The sequence below is a fragment of the Monodon monoceros genome, unplaced genomic scaffold (assembly GCF_005190385.1).
Source record: "Monodon monoceros isolate NGI ecotype Baffin Bay Population unplaced genomic scaffold, NGI_Narwhal_1 Super_Scaffold_7, whole genome shotgun sequence".
NCBI lineage: Eukaryota > Metazoa > Chordata > Mammalia > Artiodactyla > Monodontidae > Monodon > Monodon monoceros.
The window spans coordinates 5026828-5050554 of record NW_021703784.1 but is presented as its reverse complement, the minus strand read 5'-3'; the positions used below and the strand labels follow the sequence as shown (position 1 = coordinate 5050554).

General features: G+C 52.0%; 1 protein-coding gene across 2 annotated transcripts; it reads left to right on the top strand.

Annotated features, from left to right (window-relative positions):
• Positions 1–143: 143 nt before the first annotated feature.
• On the top strand, positions 144–23718 carry KCNJ5 (potassium voltage-gated channel subfamily J member 5). 2 transcript variants are annotated; one of them, XM_029208633.1, is made up of 3 exons: positions 144–365; positions 19051–19989; positions 22909–23718. In XM_029208633.1, the coding sequence occupies exons 2-3, from the start codon at positions 19053–19055 to the stop codon at positions 23229–23231; spliced, it is 1260 nt and encodes a 419-aa protein (XP_029064466.1). In that variant the 5' UTR covers positions 144–365; positions 19051–19052; the 3' UTR covers positions 23232–23718. The 2 variants fall into 2 exon arrangements, with proteins under 2 accessions (XP_029064466.1, XP_029064465.1); XM_029208632.1 differs by having other exon boundaries at positions 188–365; positions 19041–19989; positions 22909–23478.
• Positions 23719–23727: the final 9 nt, after the last annotated feature.

Genomic DNA, 23727 nt, shown 5'->3' with positions numbered 1-23727 from the left:
GGGCAGAAGGGGAGGAGAACCAGGGGAGAGAAGAGGGCGGAGGGGAGGTAGGGAGGAGGGGACGGACGGACGGAGGGAGGGAGGGACGGAGGGAGGGAGAGAGCGCGCGCCTCCTGCCACTGTCGCTGGAGAAAGGGAGTGACTAGTGGCTGGGACTGGAGGGGCTGGCGAGGGAAGGGACAGAATGGCTTAGAAGCCTCTGCCCACTGGACCCCACGCAGGGAGAGGCTCCCCGCAGAGTCCGAGGCTGCCGTGATGGCTGGGGCTGGAGTATCCCCTCCCGGGCCCTGAATGCTCCCGCACCGCCTCGGAGGGGCACCCCAGAAGTTAGCATCAGTGTGACGTGGAAGCTCCGATCTCAACAAGTAAGTTGTCTTCTTTCCTCCTCCGTTTCTCCCGGCTCACCGGTTCTGGAAGGCAGGACGGGCGCTCTCAGGGTGCCCACTGCCCGAGCAGCTGGCTTTCCCCCGGCACCTGCCAGTTTGGGAGCCCTGGGGACAGGGAAGGGCTTAGGATGGGTCCAAAGTTCAGCCAGGAAGCCTGAGCTCCCCGAAGCCTGCGCGCTGCCCTGGGCTGCGAGCTTAGGCTTTAGAGGGCTGTGAATGTGGCTCTTCTGCTCTAGAGCTGGGATCCTGTGGCACCAAAACCCGCATCAGGGTGGGCGAGGCCGGGGCAGCGGGGAGGGGGAATCCTTCCCCTGGGCAGCCACTCTGCCTTCAAGTGTGGGTATGGAGAGCCAGGGAGGGCGACCAGCCCTTTTAGCCTTAAATCAATCCTCAGCTTAGTCTTGCTTCCTTTTAAGTCTGGCCAAATTGGCAACATGGCCTTGCTGATTCTGCCCTCCTGCCGCCGCTGGTCACCTCCTGCGTGCCTCCGTATCTCTTTGTAAACATCTTTCAAACTGTTCAGAAAGGGGGGGGGGGTGGGCAAAGCTCCAAGGACAGGCTTAGGGACTAGGGAATGGCACCATTATTCCTGTGCTCCCCAAACCCACATATCTCCCTGGAGAGCTGTGGTGCCTCCCCTCAACCAGGTCTCTCCTCCTGCCTGGACCACGGGGCAGCCTGTGTGCTGCCGGCTCCTTGGACCAGCTCTGGCACCGAAGCTCCAGGGTTTGTGCCAAGCATCGGGTCGGACAAGGCTAGCCCAGCACCTGCTCTGAGAGTCCTTTCAAACACCAGCAGACCCCCAGGCACATGAGTGGTTGTTTGGGGTCAAACCATGCCCAGCACTTTGCTCTCTTCTGAGGCTTTTAATGGAGCAGATATCACCATCCTCGTTCTACAGGTGAGAAAGTGCAGCTGAGCGAGGCTATGTAACTTGCTGGAGGTCCACAGCTTTCAAGTGAGATTCTCACCTGGGCCTGACTCCCAACCGTACCTCTTTTTCATCACTAAGCTATGCATTGTAGGGCTTTCTGCTTCCCAAAGTACTTCTCCATGTGGGAGGGAGGCAGTGAAAAGAAGCTAATATTTATGAACCAAATACTGAGCTGGACACGCTCCTGTGCGGTAATCTGGACTCCAGTCCTGTGACGCGGAGCTCATCCCACCCACGTTATAGATGAGGCTGAAGCTTGGAGAGCTCTGAGCACTAGTAAGCAGACATTAACTTCTAAATGCTTGTCCTCTGGCTTCAAATCCGGATTGTTTCCACTGTCAAACAGCAAGCCTGAAAGGTGTTCTGGCCTTCCCGTATCTATACCTTTCCTTAAAACCCAGGTGTAAATCCCATCAGCTGGCTGACAGAGGCCCTTGGGCTTCCTAAAATCTGGTGGGAGGATCAAGTAGAGCCATTGGTATGGGCGTTAGAGAGAAGGGCCCTTGGCTGGGCTCCGACATGAGAAGCCTGGTCAGCCTGTGATTTTCAACTATTGATCCTGCCTGAGATGCCCTCACTCCAGGTAGAGGAAGGCATGGCCCTTAGAGGAAGTGCTGGGGTGCAGGGTAGGGGTGCTTCGGGGCACTGATATCAGGGAATCGTCGCTTATGAACACTTCATGTGGGACCTAAGGCATTTTATGTATGAGGCGGAGGTTCTGTTTTTCTTTTCCCATCCAGTGCTTTTCCCACTATTGCTCCCAGCCTCCCCTGACCTCACCTCCTCCAGCCCCCCTACACCATCCTACACCCACACAAGCTGAAACCAAGTGTCACAGAGTAGAGATTTGGAACCTAAGGCTAGAAAAAAGCAAGCATTCTTTTACCTTGGAAGACATATTTTGGGGCATTTATCAAGTGTTTACTACTTCTCAGGCTCCGTTCATTCACCACAAGATTGATAATAAGTTGTTACAACAGCATCAATTATTAGAACAGCACCAGGGCCATCGCTGAAAGAGGAAACATCCCATAGAGAAAAGGTCTGTGCCTTCCACGAAGGCACGGGGCTCCCAGTTTCCCCAAACCACATTCTAGACTCCGTGTCTAGCTCTCCAACAGGAAGGGCATCACTCAGACACAGACTCTCCCGCAGCCTTCCTTATTTAAGTAGCCCGCCGACAGTAAGCAGAGATGGGTGAACTCCGTGCAGAGAGCAGCGCGGCAGGAGGCAGAGGCAAGGGTGAAAGGGGAGGGGAGAGAAGGGTCCGCGCTGCCCAGGGTCAGATCCCAGGGGAACTCCCCGACTTGGCTTCCCCGGAGTCTTTGGGCACATCCTGAGACAGGCAGAGCTCTTCCCTCTATCTGTGGGCCAGCAGAATCAGTGTGGCCCTGTCACCAGCATCCTTCCCACCCCACAGGCTGCGTAGCAAGATCCCCCTGGGGCTCTCTGCCGGCACCCTCCTGGGTTTCCCATCCAGGAGGCACTAGAGGTGCCCTAGTGGCCCGTGAGGATGCCGACATCAGCGTGAGGTGACAGCAGGGCTGTCACCCTCCCTCCCGTTTGCTCCAAATACGGCCAAGCTCTCTCTCGTTGCGTCCTGTGGTCAAAGCCACCAGCAGTGTCCTGTGCATTCACGTACTTGAAAACCGCGTCTATGTCTGTTTTTTGTGTTTAAATCGATTCAGCAACCGTGGATTTGATCTCCTAGCATGCTCCAGGAATAATTAATTTTTGAAAACCTTGGAACGTGATCATTCGGGCAGGGAGGGTTATGCTTTCCACTTAGGAGAACGTTAGCAGAAGTTTGCATTTTCTGAGCAATCCTGGTGGAGAGAAGGGTGTGGCCCAGGAATCCATTAGGTGGTTGGAAGGAGCCATTTTTAGATTAAATTTCCACTGTGTCTGAGCTGCAGACGGGCCACTGGGAGCCGGGGCCCATCGTCAGTTGTCTGTAAGACTGTGGTCAGCCGTGGAGGAATTGCTCTGTTTTTCCTAAAGACAAGGTAAGAAGGATGGAAGAACCAACACAAAGGGCTGTAGGGAGACATTTGAAAAAAAAAAAACAACAACACCTGAATGTATTTCTCTAAGAGACCTGTGGAGTGGCTTTCTCTGGAATAATTTTAAACCAGAGGGGACAGCTTCCCCTTCCGGAGCCCTGGCTGCTGAGGGACTGAATGGTGGCCTCTGCCAGTGCAGCCCCGCTTATCTGACGCCTCCTACCTTGACATTCTGATAAGTGAGCTATTCTAGTCCCCAGAGCCCAGGACGGCAGCTACACTGGCCAACGGCCCTGTTGAGCTAAATGTCAGAGCCAAACCTTTAACACATGACCCTGGAGATCCTGGCTTGTGCATCCATGTTAAGTTCCATCATCATTCCAGACCAGAGCAGGCTGAGGGGCAGAGGTCAGGGATACCTGACCAGTTTGACAGGTGGCAACGGCACTTCGTGGTCACCAAGGGTCAATCCATATGGTGGCCAGAGAAGCTGGTGGGGACACTGAAAAGGGAAGTGGACGGGGGGGTGGTCAGAGATCACTGGTGACAAGGACAAGCTTTTAGGTTCTCACTCTCATCTCCTGAGACTTGGTTGTTTGGGGCTGTGTGTGCCACCTGCCACTATGCCCTCTCTTACATTTCAGGCTCCCAGCGTTTAAAGTCAGGTAGACCCTAGTGCCATCATCCTGTGTTATTTCTTGCTGCTCATAAAGGAAAAGAGGGGAAAAGGCAAGAGTGGAAGCGTGTCATCCAGGGCTGAACCTGTGCCCCACGTCTTGCACTTGGAGTCTGCTTCCCCCCTTCCCCAAGACTGGGCTGTTGAGAACTTGATCCCCAGAGCCTGGCTGGGGGGTCACAAGAGCAGCAGGGACCCGGTGCCACCCCTGCCCCAGGAAGCTGCTGTCCAGCTGGGGTAACAGGTCCATGGGGGCCCAGGTCCAAGGCACCTCTCTAGCAAGGCTATGATAGCCAGCGCTCCTGGGCTATCGCAGACGACCCCACTGGACATTAGGGAACACAGTCCCGAGTCAGGTTGCCTCAGTCACTTTGGAAAGTGCCCTTTATTGGATGAACTTAAAAAGTCGCTCGCATGTTCCTTCAAAAATGCGTATGGAGCTCCTACCACAGGCCAGACCTTGTGTAGGAACTTGTGATACAGGTTGGGTCATGTACACACCCTGTCTGTCCTGCCTGGAGCCTCTCACAGGACTGACTGGGGGGAAGCAGCCATGCCACAGCATCGGAGGGCAGGGAGCATCGCCAGAGAGATGCAGGGGCCAAGGAGGTCCCACTGGACCACAGAAGGCTTTCCAAGGGGCTTGAAAAACCACATGGTCTTGATCACTGTGCCTGTATAGTAAGTCGTGAAACTGAGTAAAATGGCTTCTTCCATCTTATTCTTTTGCAAACTTGTTTTCCCTATTCTAGTTCCTTTGCCTTTCCATATAAATTTCAGAATAATCTTCTCTGTATCTACAAAAAAATCTTGTGGGAGGCTGATAAGAATGGCATTAAATCTATACATCAGCCTGGGGAGAGCCGGCATCTTTTCTGTGTTGAGCCTTCCCATTCATGAACAGAGTATGTGTCTCCATTTTCTAGATGTTCCTTGGTTTCTTTCATTGTCATTTTGTACTTAACATGGTTCCTTTTGATCTGCCAGGAACTGTGTGACCTTGGGCGAATCACTTAGTTCCTCAGACCTTCATTTTACTTTCTGTAAAATGGGTATAATGGCATAGCAAAGGGCAAGTAAGATAGGCTTATTTCCCCTTGACTGATTCTCTTCTCTGTTCTTTCTCCCAACTCACGTTCTGATGCCCTCACTCACTTCTCATCACTGTGTCGTTTCTTTTCATCCTGTGTTACCTTAAGCGTCTTTCATGCTCAGCCCTTTACTCAGTTCTCTTTGCTTCCTGTTTCTCTTATTCTCACTGCTTCTCCTGGTCACTCAGCATCCCGTGATGTTCGTCTTCTTCCTCTTTACTGCATCACGTGGAGGCTCCCTTTTCCTTCTTCTCCGTAGATGTAGCGTGTGACGCTAGTGCCGGTCAGCCTGCGTTCAAGTCCAGATCCACGACACTAGCTTTGGGGCAGTTTACTCACTCTCTTTCTTCATCTATAAACAGGGGAAACAGTACCTATGTCACATCTTTTCTGAAATGATTAAATGAGTCAAGACATATAAATCACTTAAAATACAATCTGGGATGATACTATTACTGTCACGCCCTGAGTCTCTGGTCCTTTCCCACTGGTTCTCTTACCTTCTTGTCACCATGCCATCTTTTCACCTGTATGTAAGTCTGTTTGTATTCACATTATCTTGCTTTCTTGCTACCGTCTCTCTGCGCTACTGTATCTCATAGTCTCTGATCGTCATTGATAAATCGGCACCAGCCCAGGAAATCTGTCCCTGGGGCTGTTGAGAGGAAACAAGTGGTTTTTCGTTTTGATTTAATTATTGATCTACTTTATTATTTAATGCAGGATACATACTCACAGTGCAGGGTTACAGTGAAGAGAATGTATTATAACGATTCTGCTCACTTTCAGAGAGCTGGCCGGCTTAAAAGGGAAAAGTACTGGATGGACAGACATGGATGTGGGGAAAATGTAAAATGAATTAATTTGATTTTCATGCCCTTTTATTTGTGATTTTTCATACTTCTCCTGCAGGGGGCTGGGAGGGTGAATCTGGATTGCGGCCAGTGAACCATGGCTGAGTATTAAGACGAATAGATGTAAGGACCCATGAGGGCCTGCAGCAGCCTGCCAAGGAGGGCAGCAAATGTTCCATCTTAAGCAAATGGGAGCCAAACGAGTTGGGAACTCCAGTCACAACTGCAGTTCCATAGATGCATTGCCCAACAATTAGGTGCTTACAAAACGTCAAATTGCTTGACAGGTACATGTGATTAAGCCTTTCAAATCCATAGTCCATACCTCAAATTAAGCCTGATTTTCACCCTTTTAAAAAGTAGCGAATAGGGACTTCCCTGGTGGCGCAGTGGATAAGAATCCGCCTTCCAATGCAGGGGACACTGGTTCGAGCCCTGTTCCAGGAAGATCCCACATGCCGCGGAGCAACTAAGCCCGTGCGCCACAACTCCTGAGGCTGCGTGCCACAACTACTGAAGCCCGCACACCTAGAGCCCGTGCTCCGCAACAAGAGAAGCCACCGCAATGAGAAGCCCACCCACCGCAACGAAGAATAGCGCCCGCTCACCACAACTAGAAAAACCCTGCACGCCGCAATGAAGACCTAAGGCAGTCAAAAATAAATAAATAAATTTATTTTTTTAAAAATTAGTGAATATATTTGGACTCACTCAGATATACTCAACTAGATCTTTTAAATGCCGTCAAAAGGATCTTTCTGTCTGTGTTTCCTCCAAAGGATTGAACTCCACAAGCAAATGACAGATCTGTCTGTTCTCATTTCAGACGAGAACTCTGTCTTCCTTTAAAAACCCTCCAGTGAAACACCATTTAATCCTCTCTTTTCTTTGTGTCTGTATCGCAAACTCCCCGTGTTCTTGTGTCTTTAACGACAAAGTAAGCTCAGGAGTAGCCCACAGCACTTCAGACGAGGTTCGCGTTCCTCTCCAGATGCCAAAAACATAATGCAGAAGCTTTTATTCCTTCCTTGGAATGGTGGTGGAGACCCGTCAGAGGATGCAGTCTGAATGAGTGGCCTGGCCTGGGCTGCCCGAGGTCTGAGGGCTCAGGTTCACCCTTTTGGCACTGACCAGCCCCTTCTCTGTGCGGCCAGGGGTCAAGGCCACCTGCTAGACCTATTGTTAAATCTTTCTTTTTATTACCCCAAACCTCATAGTCTGTGTTTCCATGTCAAGTGTCATCGTCGTGGGAGCGATTTAACCAGCATGTGGGTGTCCTTGGACAACTAGCCAACTACAGAGTGGGACTAAAATCATAGGATTCTCATGAACCAGTCCAAGAGTTATGAATGGGCCCCACAGAGATAGCAATTACCATTATTATTCCATAATAATTCCATATAGTAATAACACTGCTGTCATTTCATACCTTATACCTGCCCTTATCCAGTAACAATTCAGATTAGGGGGCCCAGTGCCTTGTACTGGTATCTGGTGGAGTAAAATTTTCCTGATAAAGTAGCAGGTATTTCACTGACACTACGATTCCTGTGGATATTTCCATTTCTTATACAGGAAAGAGACCCAGGGTAGGGATCTATGGAATGATGTGCAGTTCAGGGCAAGGTACGTGGCCAGGAGAGTTGGGATTATAATTCAGGATCAAGATTGCATTCTGTCTAGTGCTCCGGACTTGGATGGGCGTCGAGTGGCAGAGTAGGAGAGCGTGGACCCTGTGGTCAGCCCAGTGTCAGTTCAAGCGGGTCCTGCGGCTTCCCAGTCACGTGACCTTCCCTGAGTCTCAGTCTCCTTATCTGTATAATGGACGCATTGCGCTTTCTCCATAGTGTTGTGGAGAAGATTAGGTGAGTGAACACACATAAGGTTAATATACATCTGGTTCAGAGGAAAAACACCACACACACACACACACACACACACACACACACACACATTGCACTTCTAGGGCTATTTAAATAAAATAAGTCAGCATAACCCACTGCAGGAAGTAAATTGAACACATATTTAAAACAAAAACAAAATGAGTGCAGAGGGCATGGGGGAAGCAGCACACATGGGATAGATGCTCCCTAAAGAGCTGGCTCTGGTCAGGGCATGTCTGAGGCAAACCTAGGGACAGGTGACTTACCTAGGAGTGACCTGGCCCTGCAGCCACACCCCTACCTTGACTTTGCTCAACAATCCCACCCATGCTGAGGGACGAGATTCAAGGGCTCCCCTGGGAGGGACAGAGGCAGCCCCAGGAAGGAGACCCGGGAAGCCTGAGCAGGTGGGGCCGGGGAGTGTGTGGCAGCTCCCCAGGGAAGGTCATTCTGAGCAGTCGCAGGTAGCACAGGACCCTCATCCCCTGAGCCTCCCCCACCTTACAGAGCGGCCCCGCTGCAGCAGCCTCTCAGCAGCTCAGCAGTCAGGATGGTGGCGCGCAGGGACATCGCGGTGACCAAGGGTCCCGCCCGGCGAGGCCTGTTCCTCCATCCACGTGGTCCTGCCTCCACGTTCTGCTGAAAGCCCCCCACCCTTCTCTTGGTACATGCCCCCCTCATGCAGTCACGGGACTGTTTAATTTAATTTTTATTGGAGTATAATTGATTTACAAAGTTGTGTTAGTTTCAGGTGTACAGCAAAGTGATTCAGTTATACGTATACATGTATCCATTCTTTTTTAGATTCTTTTCCCACATAGGTTATTACAGAGTATTGAGTAGAGTTCCCTGTGCTACTACAGTAGGTCCTTACTGGTTATCTATCTTATATATAGCAGTGTGTATATGTTAATCCTAATCTCCTAATTTATCTCTCCCCACCTTTCCCCTTTAGTATCCATAAGTGTGTTTTCTACATCTGTGACTCTATTTCTGTTTTGTAAATAAGTTCATTTGTACCATTTTTTTAGATTCCACATATAAGCGATATCATATGATATCTGTTTTCCTTGTCACGGGACAGTTTTGCATCTCAGAGAGAGGGGTGCCAACGTTCAGTGTGCTGTAGCAGACCTCGGCAGAATCCTCTTTCTTGGGCATTGGTCCAGGAGCAGGGCTAAAAGGAGCACACGTGTCCTGAGCCCTTGTGAGCCTGCGACAGCAAGAAGCCTCCTGGGCACAAGCCAGCACCTGGGGGCCACCCCGCTCCTCCCGCTGAGTTCTACAGCCCTCCTGGCTCAGGATCCCCTAATGATGGATGACCAGCCTCCATTACGTCCCAGCCAGGGACAACTCCTGACTTGATCCACCTCCTGGCCTCACAGCCCACCACCCCACCCTGGAGGGGGCGCTCCCTCCACCTTCTCAAAGCATTTATAGTCAGAATCTCTTCCCACTGGGAACCACTTCTGCCATCAGTGGAGAACGTAACGCTTCCCGGAGACCCTGCTTCCTGCAGCATAATTGCAAGGGGTGTGATTAGGAGGAGAAGGCAGGTAGGCAGAGGATGCACGGTGAGAAGAGGGGGGCCACGGCAGCCCTCTGCACGACGGAGGGGTCTGGGGAGGGGGGACAAGGCTATGGGAGGGGGCACGGGGCTGGTTAGGACCACGGTGGGAACGAAGCAGCAGCCCATTCCCTGTCTCTTTGCTATCGTGTGAGTCCTACATCGGCCTCCTGGCTTCCTCCGTACTGAGGACTGACAGGCTGTGTACATGGCAGACTCATTAGTGCAAACAGGAGGCTCTGAGGAGAATTTATTGGCATGACCACAACCCTTAACACCACACTCAGCATAACTCAAAGTCCAAGCCAACATGTCCACGTGGGGAAGGAGCCTCTCTCTGCCTCGGGAGCCCAGGAGTATAAATTGGCAGTTGACAGACCGAATCTGACTCACAGACGGATTTTTTTTGGCTCGCTCGGTGTTTCAGAAATCGTTGAATTAGTTGTCAACATTGAAAAAAAGAAATTTCCTGTTTAAAAGTCTTCATTTCTAGCTTTTCTAGAAAAAGAAAGTGGAAGATGTTGCAGCACCAGCTCCACATTCTTGCATGACAGTAATTAGCTGGAGCTGAGTAACGCTGCCCCCTGTAGCACCACACGTGTACTTTGCTCACCTCAGTCCCCACCACTCCCTACAGTGTCCCCAAGACACAGAGCAAGTTTTCTTTTTGTTTTTTTTGTTTTGTTTTTTTGCGGTACATGGGCCTCTCACTGCTGTGGCCTCTCCCGTTGCGGAGCACAGGCTCCGGACGCGCAGGCTCAGCGGCCACGGCTCACGGGCCCAGCCGCTCCGCGGCATGTGGGATCTTCCCAGACCGGGGCACGAACCCGTGGCCCCTGCATCGGCAGGCGGACTCTCAACCACTGCGCCACCAGGGAAGCCCCCCCAGAGCAAGTTTTGATTGCATTTACCATGGGTTTGTATAATTGCTTTTCCTAGAATAGGAATTATATCTTTTAAAATCGTTTTCTTTATCAAAAATGCGGAAAAGAAGGTCTGAGAAGTCTCACATTTGAATAAAAATAAGAGAAAGCACATTGTCTGGTCAGTACGCACATGAGGTGTGTCTGTGTTCAGAGAAGCAGCAGCTCTGTTCGCTGACCTCACTCATCTGCCTTTGGAGGCGGCAGAGTTGGGTACCAGCCTCCTGGGTTCTGGTCACTACAGCATGCACATCCCATTCAGGAGGGACAGGTATTGGATCCACTCCTGGCAGAGGCAGACACACCTGACATGCAGGAAAGTCCAGCCAGAGTCATTCACAGCGAGATCAGTGGCCACCGGCTAGTGGTCTCTGGCCTCGGGGAGCCCAGAGCATCCACACAGAGATGCTTCTGGGAGTGAAAGGGGCGCTTGGTGATTTACATCAAGACACCAGGTGTTGGCTGGGATATGTGGACACCCTGTCTCCTTGGAGCAACTGGGGACCTGTGTGAGCAAATACTGCTGCGGTGAGAAAAAGTCCAGGAGCAGATGTAAGCACGGCGAGCTTTCAGCTCAGGAGAAAAGCAGGAGGGTGGATGGAGGAGAGGGGGGCCCCAGCTCTACTCTGCAGCCCAGGCAGAACGGCTAGCACAGCAGTAAATCATGAATTGGTTTCCAAGCACGGATCGGAATGTGTCGTCAGCTGCCCCCTGGACCAGGTGTTTTAGAGCTGCATTTAGAGTCAAACATGTCTAGTCCTGCCTCTTAATAACTGAGTGGGCTTAAGCAAGTTACTAAATCACTCTGCTTTTGTGATCTGTAAATGAGGCTGCTAAGATATCTGAGCACTAAATGAGACAATGCATTAAAAGCACCCAGCACAGCGGTGGCATGTAGTGGGTGTTAAGTACATGAGCTTTTATGAGGGTCCGCTCCCGGGTCTCATGTCAAGAAGGCTCACCTCGAGGGGCTTCCCTGGTGGCGCAGTGGTTGAGAGTCTGCCTGCCGATGCAGGGGACACGGGTTCGTGCCCCGGTCCGGGAAGATCCCACATGCCGCGGAGCGGCTGGGCCCCTGAGCCATGGCCCCTGAGCCTGCGCGTCCGGAGCCTGTGCTCCGCAACGGGAGAGGCTGCAACAGTGAGAGGCCCACGTACCGGAAAAAAGAAAAAAAAAAAAAGAAGGCTCACTTCACCCCACCCGCTGGTCATCCTCTTCAGCAAGTCTTTCCTTACTCTTCCTCGCCCACTCAGGCCAAGCTGAATCAAGAACTGTGCCGTGGTCCCTCTGTCACTCTCTATTGCACCGTCTGCCTGTGTGTCCCCACCATTCCGTGGGCTCCTTGAGGGCAGAAAATAGAGCAGGGGCCCTCAGTCTCCATGGCCAAGAGAGTGGCCAGGGTCGGGCTTCTGGGCTGTGGGACCCGGGCCTCAGCATGGCATCCAGCCCCCAGCTGACCGGAAGCATCAAGGTCACTGGGAGCTCCTTGAGAAAAGGCAGATTCTGGGAACCCCAGAGCTACTGCATCAGAATCTGCATTTGAACAAGAGCCCTGGGAATGTGAATGGAAAGCGCAGGAAAGGGGTGAACTGCCACTCCACCTCCTACAGCCCCAGGGCGATCATGCACGTTTGCAGGGGATGTTCGGTGAGGGTCACCGGCTCACTGACTGACTGACTGAATGAATGAATCTCGTGTGCCACGGTTTCCAGTGGGCTTTCACACGTGTGGTGCCACCCAGATACTTTTCGAACTTGGGTTCAAGAAGTAAAACCACAAAACATCCAGGAAATAGAGAATAGACTCGCGCCTAAGTTGATAGCTGCAGATAGCTGCAAAATGACAAGGTTTTCAAACAAAATGTCTGCTGGGTTTTTCAGGATGTATTACTTCTGACTCTTGGCCATTAACCCTCAGAATGCGCTACGAAGAGTTCTGTTTTCGTTTTCAAGGTTAGCAATCGTGAAAGCTGGGAAGCCAGGGCTGGGAGGAGCCAGCCCATCGTGCGGTTTGCGCCCAGGCTCTAGGGGCTGGAGCTGCTGGCCGATTTCTCCCGCTTGAAGAGGGATTTGCTCCGCCATCAGTTTCCGGGCCAGTCCCACCCATGCTGGGCCAGCCCCTGGGTCTCCCGTGTCCATGGGCCCTGGCCTCTCTCTCTGCTGTTTCTACACCAGGCTCCAGGTGGGCGGCCCGTGGGCTGAGGCCAGGCGCCTGCTGCTTCTTCCCGGGCCTCTGAACTGTCCGGGGACCACAAGGCAGGAAGGAGGCCGGAGCTGCCCTTTCCAAGCCCAGTGGGGGTATTTGGCCCGAGACAGGTGGCTGGGAGAAGAGGGGTCCTGGTCACGGAAAGCCAGGCTGGTGACCCTGATTCCATGCTCAGGCCACTGCGCTCAGGGGTCCCCTGTCCCCCAAGCCCCGGTGCCTCCCCTCCGCCTCTTCCCATGCTCCTGTGTGGAGAAGACAGGTCCCAAGCAAGAGAAACGCCCTGATCTGAGCACCGGAACCGTCTCTGCCTCGGTGTGAAAAGAACCTAAAGTGAAGGTTCTTAAAAAGTTCTTCAGGCACGGCTTCTGGGGAAAGAGAGTGAGGGGTTCCCCACCAGGACCCCACAGAGACCAGAGCCATCTAAGACCTCTGCACCAATCTGGTGCAGCCGCTGTGGAATCTAGACACTGCGTTGGGTCTTAGCTCCCAGCAGGTGTTGTGTGACTCTGGGCGTGTTATTTAAGCTTTCTCCTAGCTCCTGCCTTTGTAAAATGAAGACGATGCCCTCCTCACAGGAGTGAATGAAATGAAGCCACATGGCAGCACGATGCTGGTGCGGCAGGCACAGGGCCCTGGTGGTCCTCCTTCCTCGTCCTTAATGCTTGAAGCTCTCCTGGCCCCCACAACTCCCACCCCCATCCCTAGACAGAGGATAACAGAGCTACCACTTAGAAGAGCTCCCATCAGCCATGCACTGTGCACACACCTTTCATTTCATCATCGCAGCAACCCTCTTTGCGGCCCTATTATTGTCCCCATTTTACAGATAAAGTAACTGAGGCTTACAGAGAAGTCACTTCCCCGGAAGTCCCTCAGCTCAAGGTAAAGTAGGAAGCTGGGCAATCTGGTGCCTAACTTGTCATTACCTGGTTTCCTCTTCTGTCGTGTTTTAGTTGTTTATTTCTGCCGTCACATCTGACCACAGACGTACTGGTTTAAAACGCCATTGGTCGGCTCACGGTTCTGAAGGTCAGAAGTGCAGACACCACGTGATCACGTTCTCCACTCAGAGTCTCACGAGGCCAGAACCCAGGTGTCAGCTGTTGCAGGCACCTGGTGCTCACGCCCTCCTCCAGCTCCTGTGCTAGTGGCAGAGTCTCGTTCTCTGCGGCTGTAGGACTGAGGTCCTCGTTCCCCTGCTGGCTGGCAATGAGGGGCTGCTCTTGGCTCCTGAGGGCCACCCACATTCCTCGCCACAGTGCTCCTCTGTCTTGAAAGCCAGCAAAGGAAACACCTGTCTCGTCAAATTCCTCTCATGCCTCCAGTGTCCTGCTTCAGGAAAAGCCCAGTCTTTTTAAGGGCTTCTCTGACTAGGTCTGGCTCACCCCCAAACCATCTGCCTTGCTTAGAGTCAACTGGGCTAGCACAAAACCCAGTCACGAGAGTGAGAACCCCATCCCCACGTCCGGGGATGTACAGGGAGTGTATGGGGGAAGGAATCATGGGGGCCTCTCAGAATTCTTCCTACTCTCGGGACTTCCCTGGTGGTCCAGTGGTTAAGAATTGGCCCTCCAATGCTGGGGACACAGGTTCGATCCCTGGTCGGGGAACTAAGATCCCACCTGCCACTGGGCAACTAAGCCCACGCACTCTAGAGCCCACACACGGCAACTAGAGAGAAGCCCGAGCGCCACAACGAAGAGCGTGCGTGCTGTAACGAAAAGCGTGCATGCCGTAACTAAGACCCAATGCAGCCAAATAAATAAATAATTTTTTTTAAAAAAAGATGTAGGTAAGATCTAAAGAATCAAAAAACAAAAGAATTCTTCCTACTCTCATGTGCTCTCTCTGTTCCAAGTACATACTCTACTGGTAAGACCTTTTATGCTTCCTGCTCACCCTGAGGGTCTTTGAGGGCATTGGAGCAACTTATTCATCGACCAGTTTGGAGTCTTTTCATATGTAACAAGCAGTACAGCCGTATAGACTCATATAGAACAGTAGACAAGTATCTCAGTCTGAGAACTGGGTATATTCCCTCCATAGCTCTTCCTCCAATCTCACACCAAATCCCAAATCTCAGGGAACTCAGACTTTGATCCAGTGTATCTAAGAGAGAAAGGAGGAAATTGCTAAGGGCGCCTGCTATGCCCATTTCACAGTAGGGAAACTGAGTCTGAGACAAGATTCCCAGGCCAGTGCTGTCTTCAGGAAGCCCTGCTGGCCCCCAAGTTCAGTTTCTATCAAACTTCTGCGTCCATGACTTTCTAAAATACCCCCATGACACAGAGTTTTCTTCACTGGGGCGTGAGAGGAGTTTTGGGAATTCTTAATGCAGAGGTGCATTTAAATGGGTGTCAGATTCACTCATGCATTATCTAAAATACAACTGCCTCTGACTGTGCCTCTTTTGATTCTTTCTCCACTTGTGTTTTTATATCAAAGAGATTCAAGCACTTTGCTGGACTTAAAGCTCTGTCTTTCCCAAGAGCTTTCATCGTGTCTCGGCACAGCTTTCCATTCAGGGATGCGGGAGAGAATGAAAGATGAAGATGAAGATGTGGGCTTGCTGAGACTGAATGGGATTTGCTCAAGTCAGGCCCTCTTCCTGGCTCTGCAGAGAGCGGTGCCCACGCGCAGCTGGCCACGGCCAGGCCAACACTTTCTCCCTGCCTCTGTCTCCACAGACCCCTGGGTTCAAAGAGGCAATGCTAGAATACAAACTATACAAGGCCTGGGTCTGCATTCATCTTACTGCTTTATCACCAGCTCTTAGCACACGAGTTGAACTATTAATAGTTCGTCAATTAGTGTTTGCTCGATGGATGCATAAATTAATAGAATGGATCTTGGAAACCTGATTAAAGAATCTTCATTGTCTGTGAAAACCCTTTGACTTGTTGGGCCACAGCACTGGAAACCAAGGTTTCTAGGGTGGGCAATTTGCTTACTCTTAGAAGGAATCCAGGTAGCCAAGGGACCCTGCCTGATACCTGCCCTGCAGATTGCACACTGGAGCTTTAAATACTCGACTTAGATGCTCCCGGCCTCTGTCTTCTTTAAAATGGTGTTATTGGGAAATTGCGTTAAATTTCAATTCAAGGAGAGTTTGTAACTATTCACATTTATACTTATACTTACGTTTATTTTCATATATTCTTTCCCTGGGTCCCCGTAATGGTCTCCAGGACTGGAGGGGTGGAGAATGTTATCCGAGGTTTATAGCAGATCAGACTGAAGCAAAGAAAGTTAAGACTTTTACTTTGGATCACAGAGCAGGTGTGTTGGAAGCTGAGCTAGAATCCAGATCTCACCCTGGGTTGAATGAGTAATAACTCCCGCAGAGCATTCGAGCTCACGTGGAGAACGGGTGCCAATATCAAATCAGAAGCCAACCTCTTTTCCTGTCTGCTGGACACAAAACGTTTTCAGATCCGGGCTGAGGTGTCCCAGAAAGCCTTTCTCTGTTTCCGTCACAGAACAAGGCCTTCTCCTGCAAGAACGTATGAAAGTATGCTGAAAAGTAAAGAAGGAAGCAGAGCAGAAAATCAGAAAGCTTCTTTCCTGAAAGAGCTGAGGGCACCTGATGTGTTTTCCAGGCGCCCTAGCCGGTGACTCATTCTTGCCGGTGCTGAGCCTGCCCTGCCCAGTCACGGGCAGCACTCCTCACGGACCCCCATCTGCGTTCCAGCAGCTGGGGTCCCCAGGAGCACCCAGAGCCTCAGGATCGGCAGCCTTTCTCCCCATTTCTGGGCACTCTCTGGTCGAGTGTTCAGTACACGGTCTCCTGGCTAAGGGGCAGAACAAAATCGTGCCTGGGATTCTGCAAAGCAGCAGCAAGCATGCCCTCCTAGCTCCAGTTATCTTTGCAACTACCATGCGAGGGAGACAAGGAGCAGGTGGCCTCTGCAGAATGGGAAATGGCCAGTGGACGTCTGAGACGCAAAGCACTTCCTACGACCCTTCAATATGATATTTTAAAGGTTACCCTGGAATTGCTGCAGCCACTCAGGCTGCAGAGGAAAGGTCTGCCTCTCTGTGATGGGTGAGATCTCCCTCACTCAGTCAATCAGGCAGTTGGCTCGTGGTTTATAGAACATTCCTCTAGGTTGTGCTATCAGGGACACAGTTTCCTGGGCAGGGACGTAACTGTGAAGTCAAGAACTTGCTTGTAAAGGTGAAGAAGGGCTGAATGATAGTATCCCCAGGATCAGAAGCTCCTAGAACCTTCTCGAAGGAGCAGCTCATCAGTCTCAGTCTGCTCCTTGGAACCTCAAGGTCTGCAGGCCACTGGGTGTTGGGGGCTGTGAACCCCCTGGGCTGGAGCCGACAGACCTAGATCCCAAACCTAAGTCAGCCACTTACCACCTGAGCTTCATTTTCCTCGTCTGAAAATGGAGTGATGATAACAGTACTGGTGTAAGAGCTCTGTTGTGAGGATTAAATGAGCCCATATGATATTAGTGTCTTAGCGAGGTGCCTGGGCAGACACTGAAGCTATTGCTGTTGCAATCTCACGGTCCTGCCCAGCTTCATCAGGGTCTTGGGAGCATTTTAAACGACTGTGGTCACAATATCAGAAAAACGGTAGACTGAGTACTACAGGACTCTGGGTGTTTAAAGCGCAGCATGGACTCCAAAAATATCTTATAGCCCTTTTGAAAACCTTGGGGCATTAACATCCCGCCCATCTCAATTTCTTAGAGGGCAGGGAACTACTGTATCAGAATTTTTAATGGTGGGTCTACACAGCAATTTTTCATATTCGTAAGGGTTCAAACGGCCACAGACCTTCGGCTCAGACGGTAGGAGTGAGCGCAAGGTGAATCAGACACGTGTTGCCTTTTCCTTTCTGTCTGCTGCTAAGATCTCAGATAAAAAGACAGAAGACAGGGAGGGATAAAGGAAACAGCATAGACTTTGGGCCTGACCAGCTAGAACCCAGATATCAGCTCTTCCACCTGGATGTCTTATCCTCTTATCCTCTTTGGGACTCATTTCTTATTTATTCATCCATTTATTCAATAGTAACTTTTGAGTACATAGTATGTGCCAGGCTCTGCTGTGGGTACTTGGGGTGTATCAGGGAACAAAACAGACCCCAAATTGAGCCGGGGGGTGGGGGGCTTACATTCTAAAGGAGGGAGAGAGACTGTTGGAAATAAGCCTGATGCCTGAGCAAACAGTGCAGTCTTTCTATAACGGAGATTTCAAGCTCTCACTCCCACCGGTTGTTGTGGCGATAACAAGTGACTGTCCACGTATCAGGCATGGAATACAGTAGCCATTTAATAAAGTGTTGCAATTACTCTTTTTTAAATTGCTCCCAGATTTCTTTAAACCCTTTAGACACTAAATGTGGAGTTTGCACCTGGAATGTGTTCTTTTATTCATTCAACAAACAACTATTGAGCTTCCATTATATGCTAGAACCTGTACTAGGCACCAGGGATATAAGTGAATAATATAAGAAAACATGGTCCCTGCCCTGAGCATCTCCCAGGCTGCTGCTGGTCCACATCTATTGGTCCATTGTACACTAGAGGAGAGGCCTTTGAGGGCACAAAGGCAGAGTGAACTTGAAGTTCAGGGTCTCTGAATCAGAATGGTCCACCTCACTGATTTTTTTTTTTATCGACATATAGTTGATTTACAATGTTGTGTTAATTTCTTCTGTACATCAAAGTAACTCAGTTATACATATATATGTTCTTTTTCATATTCTTTTCCATTATGGTTTATCACAGGATGTTGAAGATAGCTCCCTGTGCTGTACAGTAGCACCTTGTTCTTTATCCATTCTGTACATGATAGTTTGCATCTATTAACCCCAAATTCCCATTCCTTCCCTCCCCCCAGCCCCTGCTCCCCGTTGGCAACCACAAATCTGTTCTCTATATTTTGAGTCTGTTCTTGTTTGGTAGATATGTTCATTTGTATCGTATTTTAGATTCCACATACAAGTGATACCATATGGTATTTGTCTTTCTCTTTCTGACTTACTCCCCTTAGTGTGATAATCTCTAGTTGCATCCATGTTGCTGCAAATGACATTATTTCATTCTTTTTGATGGCTGAGTAATATTCCATTGTATACATGTACCACATCTTCTTTATCCATTCCTCTGTTGATGACATTTAGGTTGCTTCCACGTCCTGGCTATTGTAAATAGTGCTGCTATGAGCATTGGGGTGCATGTATCTTTTCGAATTAGAGTTTTCTGCAGATATATGCCCAGGAATGGGATTGCTGGATCATACGGCAGCTCTATCTTTAGTTTTTTGAGGAAACTCCACACTGTTCTCCACTGAGGCTGCACCAGTTTACATTCCCACCAGCAGTGTAGGAGGGTTCCCTTTCCTCCACACCCTCTCCAGCATTTGTTATTTGTAGACTTTTTACTGACTGCTGTGGGGTGGTACCTCATAGTTTGATTTGCATTTCTCTAATAATTAACTGATGTTGAGCATCTTTTCTTGTGCCTATTGGCCTTCTGATGACGTCTTCTTTAATCCAGCATACCCCAGCTATGGCTGGCGATTCTAGGAATGCCATGAACCAGGATATGGAGATCGGGGTCACTCAAAGGGACCCTAAGAAGGTTCCCAAGCAGGCCCGCGATTATATCCCCATTGCCACCGACCGCACACGCCTGCTGGCGGAGGGCAAGAAGCCCCGGCAGCGCTACATGGAGAAGAGTGGCAAGTGCAACGTCCACCACGGCAACGTCCAGGAGACCTACCGCTACCTGAGCGACCTCTTCACCACCCTGGTGGACCTCAAGTGGCGCTTCAACCTGCTCGTCTTCACCATGGTCTACACCGTCACCTGGCTGTTCTTCGGGTTCATCTGGTGGCTCATTGCTTACATCCGGGGTGACCTGGACCACATTGGGGACCGGGAGTGGATCCCCTGTGTCGAAAACCTCAGTGGCTTCGTGTCTGCCTTCCTGTTCTCCATCGAGACCGAGACCACCATCGGGTACGGCTTCCGGGTGATCACGGAGAAGTGTCCGGAGGGCATCATCCTCCTTCTGGTCCAGGCCATCCTCGGCTCCATCGTCAACGCCTTCATGGTGGGGTGCATGTTCGTCAAGATCAGCCAGCCCAAGAAGAGAGCCGAGACCCTCATGTTCTCCAGCAACGCCGTCATCTCCCTGCGGGACGAGAAGCTCTGCCTCATGTTCAGGGTGGGCGACCTTCGCAACTCGCACATCGTGGAGGCCTCCATCCGCGCCAAGCTCATCAAGTCCCGGCAGACCAAGGAGGGGGAGTTCATCCCGCTGAACCAGACCGACATCAACGTGGGCTTCGACACGGGGGACGACCGCCTCTTCCTGGTGTCCCCGCTCATCATCTCTCACGAGATCAACGAGAAGAGCCCTTTCTGGGAGATGTCGCGGGCCCAGCTGAATCAGGAGGAGTTTGAAATCGTGGTCATCCTGGAAGGGATGGTGGAGGCAACAGGTGAGCCGCTTTCTCCTCCTTGGCCCCTCCCCTCAGGCCACTGCCAGGACTCCAGAAGGTGGAGTCTCCAGACGGCAGCTGAACCGCCCGACCCCTGCATGGTGATCTGGGGGGTACCATTCCTCAAGACGGAGGGATGAGAGCAGCTAAGGTGTACAGAACCCTCCCAACGTCTGGGCCCATTCTAGACTCTAAACTCGCAGTAGCTCAGCGAGTGAGATAGTTTTCCTTCAGTTGTAGATATGGAAACAGAGACACAGGCAAATTATTTGCCCAGGAGCAAGGGCTCCTAAGTCATGGAGCCAGGATGCAGGTCAAAGCCAGGTGACCCAAAGCCAGCATTGGTTTCCAACAGGCTACACCTAACTGCTATCGTGGAGGTGGTGTCACCCAAAGAGACTTCTGTGAGCGAATAACTTTGGGAAACTCCCGGTTAAACAAAGGTGAACCGGCTTCTTACTGTAGGACTTGGCATTGTCTTTTTACGTGTGAATCACCTCCTGAGGAGAGGACAGGGTGCGGCATTTCCCAAACCCAAGGTTCCCAAAGTCACAGAATCCTCTTTTGGGAGAGATACCTATGGGCCCCTGTGGGCAGCTGTGGAGCAGGCTGCCCCTCATCTTCCCTGTGGAAAGGGTTCCATGAACACGAGGTGTGCAGAAAACAATGCATCGCACCCACACGTGTCCGGCCAGCCCCTCCCTGCCCAGCGACTGACTCACGGGCAGCCGAGCGCTTCCCAAGGCCGAGCTCCGTGCGGGGCTCGGGGAGCCCAAGGCCTGGGGGACCCCGTGTCCCCGCTGTATTCCCTGGGCCAAGGAGCCCCCGTTAACCTTGCACCCACCTCTGCTTCCTCCCCTTCTCCTGCCCCCCTTCTCTTCACTCACGAAGGAGTCTGAGCCACAGGTCTGACCCTAAGGATGACTTGCAGAAATCTCACCCGGGCTCGGAATATACATATTTTTCTAATCTGAAAACAACACTGGAGGGCTGGCTTTAAGCTCCTGTTAAAGACGTGGTAGCAGCTTTCTGCAGACAGGAAGGGTTCATGCTCAGGTCTGTGACTACAGCTTGTCTGCCACACCACACTCTCCCCCAAAACGTTGGGGGCCCGGCACAAAGGTGGCCAAACAAGCCTTCCTGGCCTCCTGAGAAGCTGGGTGGGAGACTCGGACCGGGCAGCCACAAACCCTCCCGATCGGAGCCAGTGGAACTGGCTGGGGTGCGAACAGGCTCCAGAGGCCTGGACAGAGGGGGCTGCTCGGCCATCTGCCGGGGGGCCGAGGCTAGCCACGCGGCATATGGTGGCAGCCGAGGGAGCCCTAGAGGCCAGGACAGCTGGGATGCAGGGAGCCTCCTCCCACAGGGCCAGGGGCTTGCGGGTCACCCTGACCTTGGTGCCGGGCTCGGATCAGAACGTGGGCTGATATTCTGGGAAAAGAGCTCCACTTGGAGGCCACAAAGGAGGGGTCAGGTCAGAGACGCGGGGACAAACAGGAAAGCAGTGCCTAAGCACGGCCCCTCATGCCCCAGCCCCGCCCTCACTGCCACCTGCTGACCTCTCCCTCACGATGCCTCAAAGTCAGGTCCTGAGGTTGGCCTGCCCCATCTGGCTGACCTCCTCTGCCCGCATGACCTGGGTCTGCAGGGAGACAAGAGAAGGAGACCACCCACCCACACTGGCTCTGATCTCAGCATCTCTAAGAGCTTGGTTGCCACGCCTATGGAGCCAAGGGTGGGCTGTGATTCAGGCTGACGTTTGACCAGCGCGGCTCTGTGCAGACTGCCTGTGAGTCTGGGCAGATTGCTCAACCTGTTAGCAAGATGAGGCTAATAAACTTCACAGGCTCACTGGGGGTTAAGTGATGAAATGGAGTAGCATGTGGGAAGCGCAGTGCCTGCCACCCAGAGTGGTTTCTGTCCTTTCCAAGTGCATTGGAACATGGATGCCAGATACACAAGTAGGTTTCCAGCCATGGGGCAGCCCCCTCCCAAGCGATGGGACAGAAGAAGGACCCCAAGAGGGTTGGCACAAAGCTTCCATGGAGGTCCTCTCCTGCTGTTTTCCCTGAGGCCCCAGAGACACCTGGCCCGTGTCTAGGCTGGTCAGTGCCGAGCTTGGGTCTGTGCACCTCTGCTGAGCTGGGGTGCTTGTCCAAGGACCGAGGGGAGAGGCCTGGTGCAGGCAGCACCCTGAGAGCAGAGAACAGGCTGCGAGCCGCAGCATGTGGGGTACGCTGGAGTTGCCCAGCACCGGAGCACCGAGTGGGGAGCAGCCTCTGCCCTGGGTCTGGCGTGTATGAGACTCCTGCCAGAGAACGTCCAAATTGGGGGGGCTGGAGCAGGTGTCTCCTTCAGTCCCTGAAGAGCACAAGCTAGGACCTTCCTTGGCCAAAAGATTAAACATCAGAGAGCTGCTTCCCCATGACCCTGAGCTCAAAGGCGTCCTCATCCATAAACAAAGCTGCCCTCTCTGGAGAGAAAGCAGCACCTAAAAATAACACAGGCATGCCAGGGCTGAGCGGACAGGGAATGGAGACATTGGAGCATGCTCCAATCAAGGAGCCACCCAAAACAAAAACAGAGATGACTGATTGGTGGGTGATTGGATGGATAGGTGAATAGATGGATGGATGGATGGATGGATGGATGGAGGGATGGATGGAGGGATGGATGGATGATAGGGTGGATGGATGGATGGATGGATGGAGGGATGGAGGGAGGGATGGATGGATGATAGGGTGGATGGATGGATGGATGGGTGGATGGAGGGATGGATGGATGATAGGGTGGATGGATGGATGGATGACTGATTGGTGGGTGATTGGATGGATAGGTGAATAGATGGATGGATAGATGGGTGGATGATGGATGGATAGCTGTGGCCACTCCTAACACATGTGCCTTCTGTTCACCCAGGCATGACTTGCCAAGCACGGAGCTCCTACATGGATACAGAGGTGCTCTGGGGCCACCGATTCACTCCAGTCCTCACCCTGGAAAAGGGCTTCTATGAGGTGGACTACAACACCTTCCACGACACCTATGAAACAAACACGCCCAGCTGCTGTGCCAAGGAGCTGGCAGAAATGAAGCGGGAAGGCCGGCTCCTGCAGTTCCTCCCCAGTCCCCCACTGCCAGCAGGCTGTGCTGGAGCAGAGCTGGATGCAGAGGCTGAGCAGGATGGAGAGGAAGAGCCTGAGGGTCCGAGTGGGTCCCGGGAGACCAGGGGCTCGGTGTGAGGACGGTACTCTCCCTGCGACCTCCCCTCACTGGCTCCTCATGAGCACAGATGCTGCAAGGCTGGGGATGGAGGGGTGAACCAGCTGAGCGTGCTGGGGGTCAGCCAGGAGCCGTTAGGCTCTGTGGGGAGGAGCAGTAACCCAGTCCTGGCACCTCCCAGCTCTTGCCTGGGTCCCCGTGGCAGTGCTGCTTCTTCTCCCCTGGCCTCTGTCACACTGGCTAAGGGCCAGGCCAGGAGGGGTTGCCCCACAGTGAAACACACAGGTGGCCTCTGTCCTCACACCCCTCTCTCTGCCAACTGGCCCGGATCACCTTTCTCTTTGGGTTTCACACACCCACTGGCAGAACCCCTCCAGGGATGACACCTAGAGAGGGCTGTCACCCCCTTCCCCTCATTCTGATCACCCTGGGGCTTGTGGATTCAGTGCGGGGAGATTCTGCCTGCCCGGAAGCTCAAACCTCCGGTCCTCGGGGGAGCTCACAGACTTCGGGGTT

Excerpts from the sequence above, each read along its gene's own strand:
- KCNJ5 (XM_029208633.1), top strand. The coding sequence starts at position 19,053 with ATGGCTGGCGATTCTAGGAATGCCATGAACCAGGATATGGAGATCGGG. Across the intron at positions 19,990-22,908 it reads AGGGATGGTGGAGGCAACAG|GCATGACTTGCCAAGCACGG; the intron begins GTGAGCCGCTTT and ends CTGTTCACCCAG.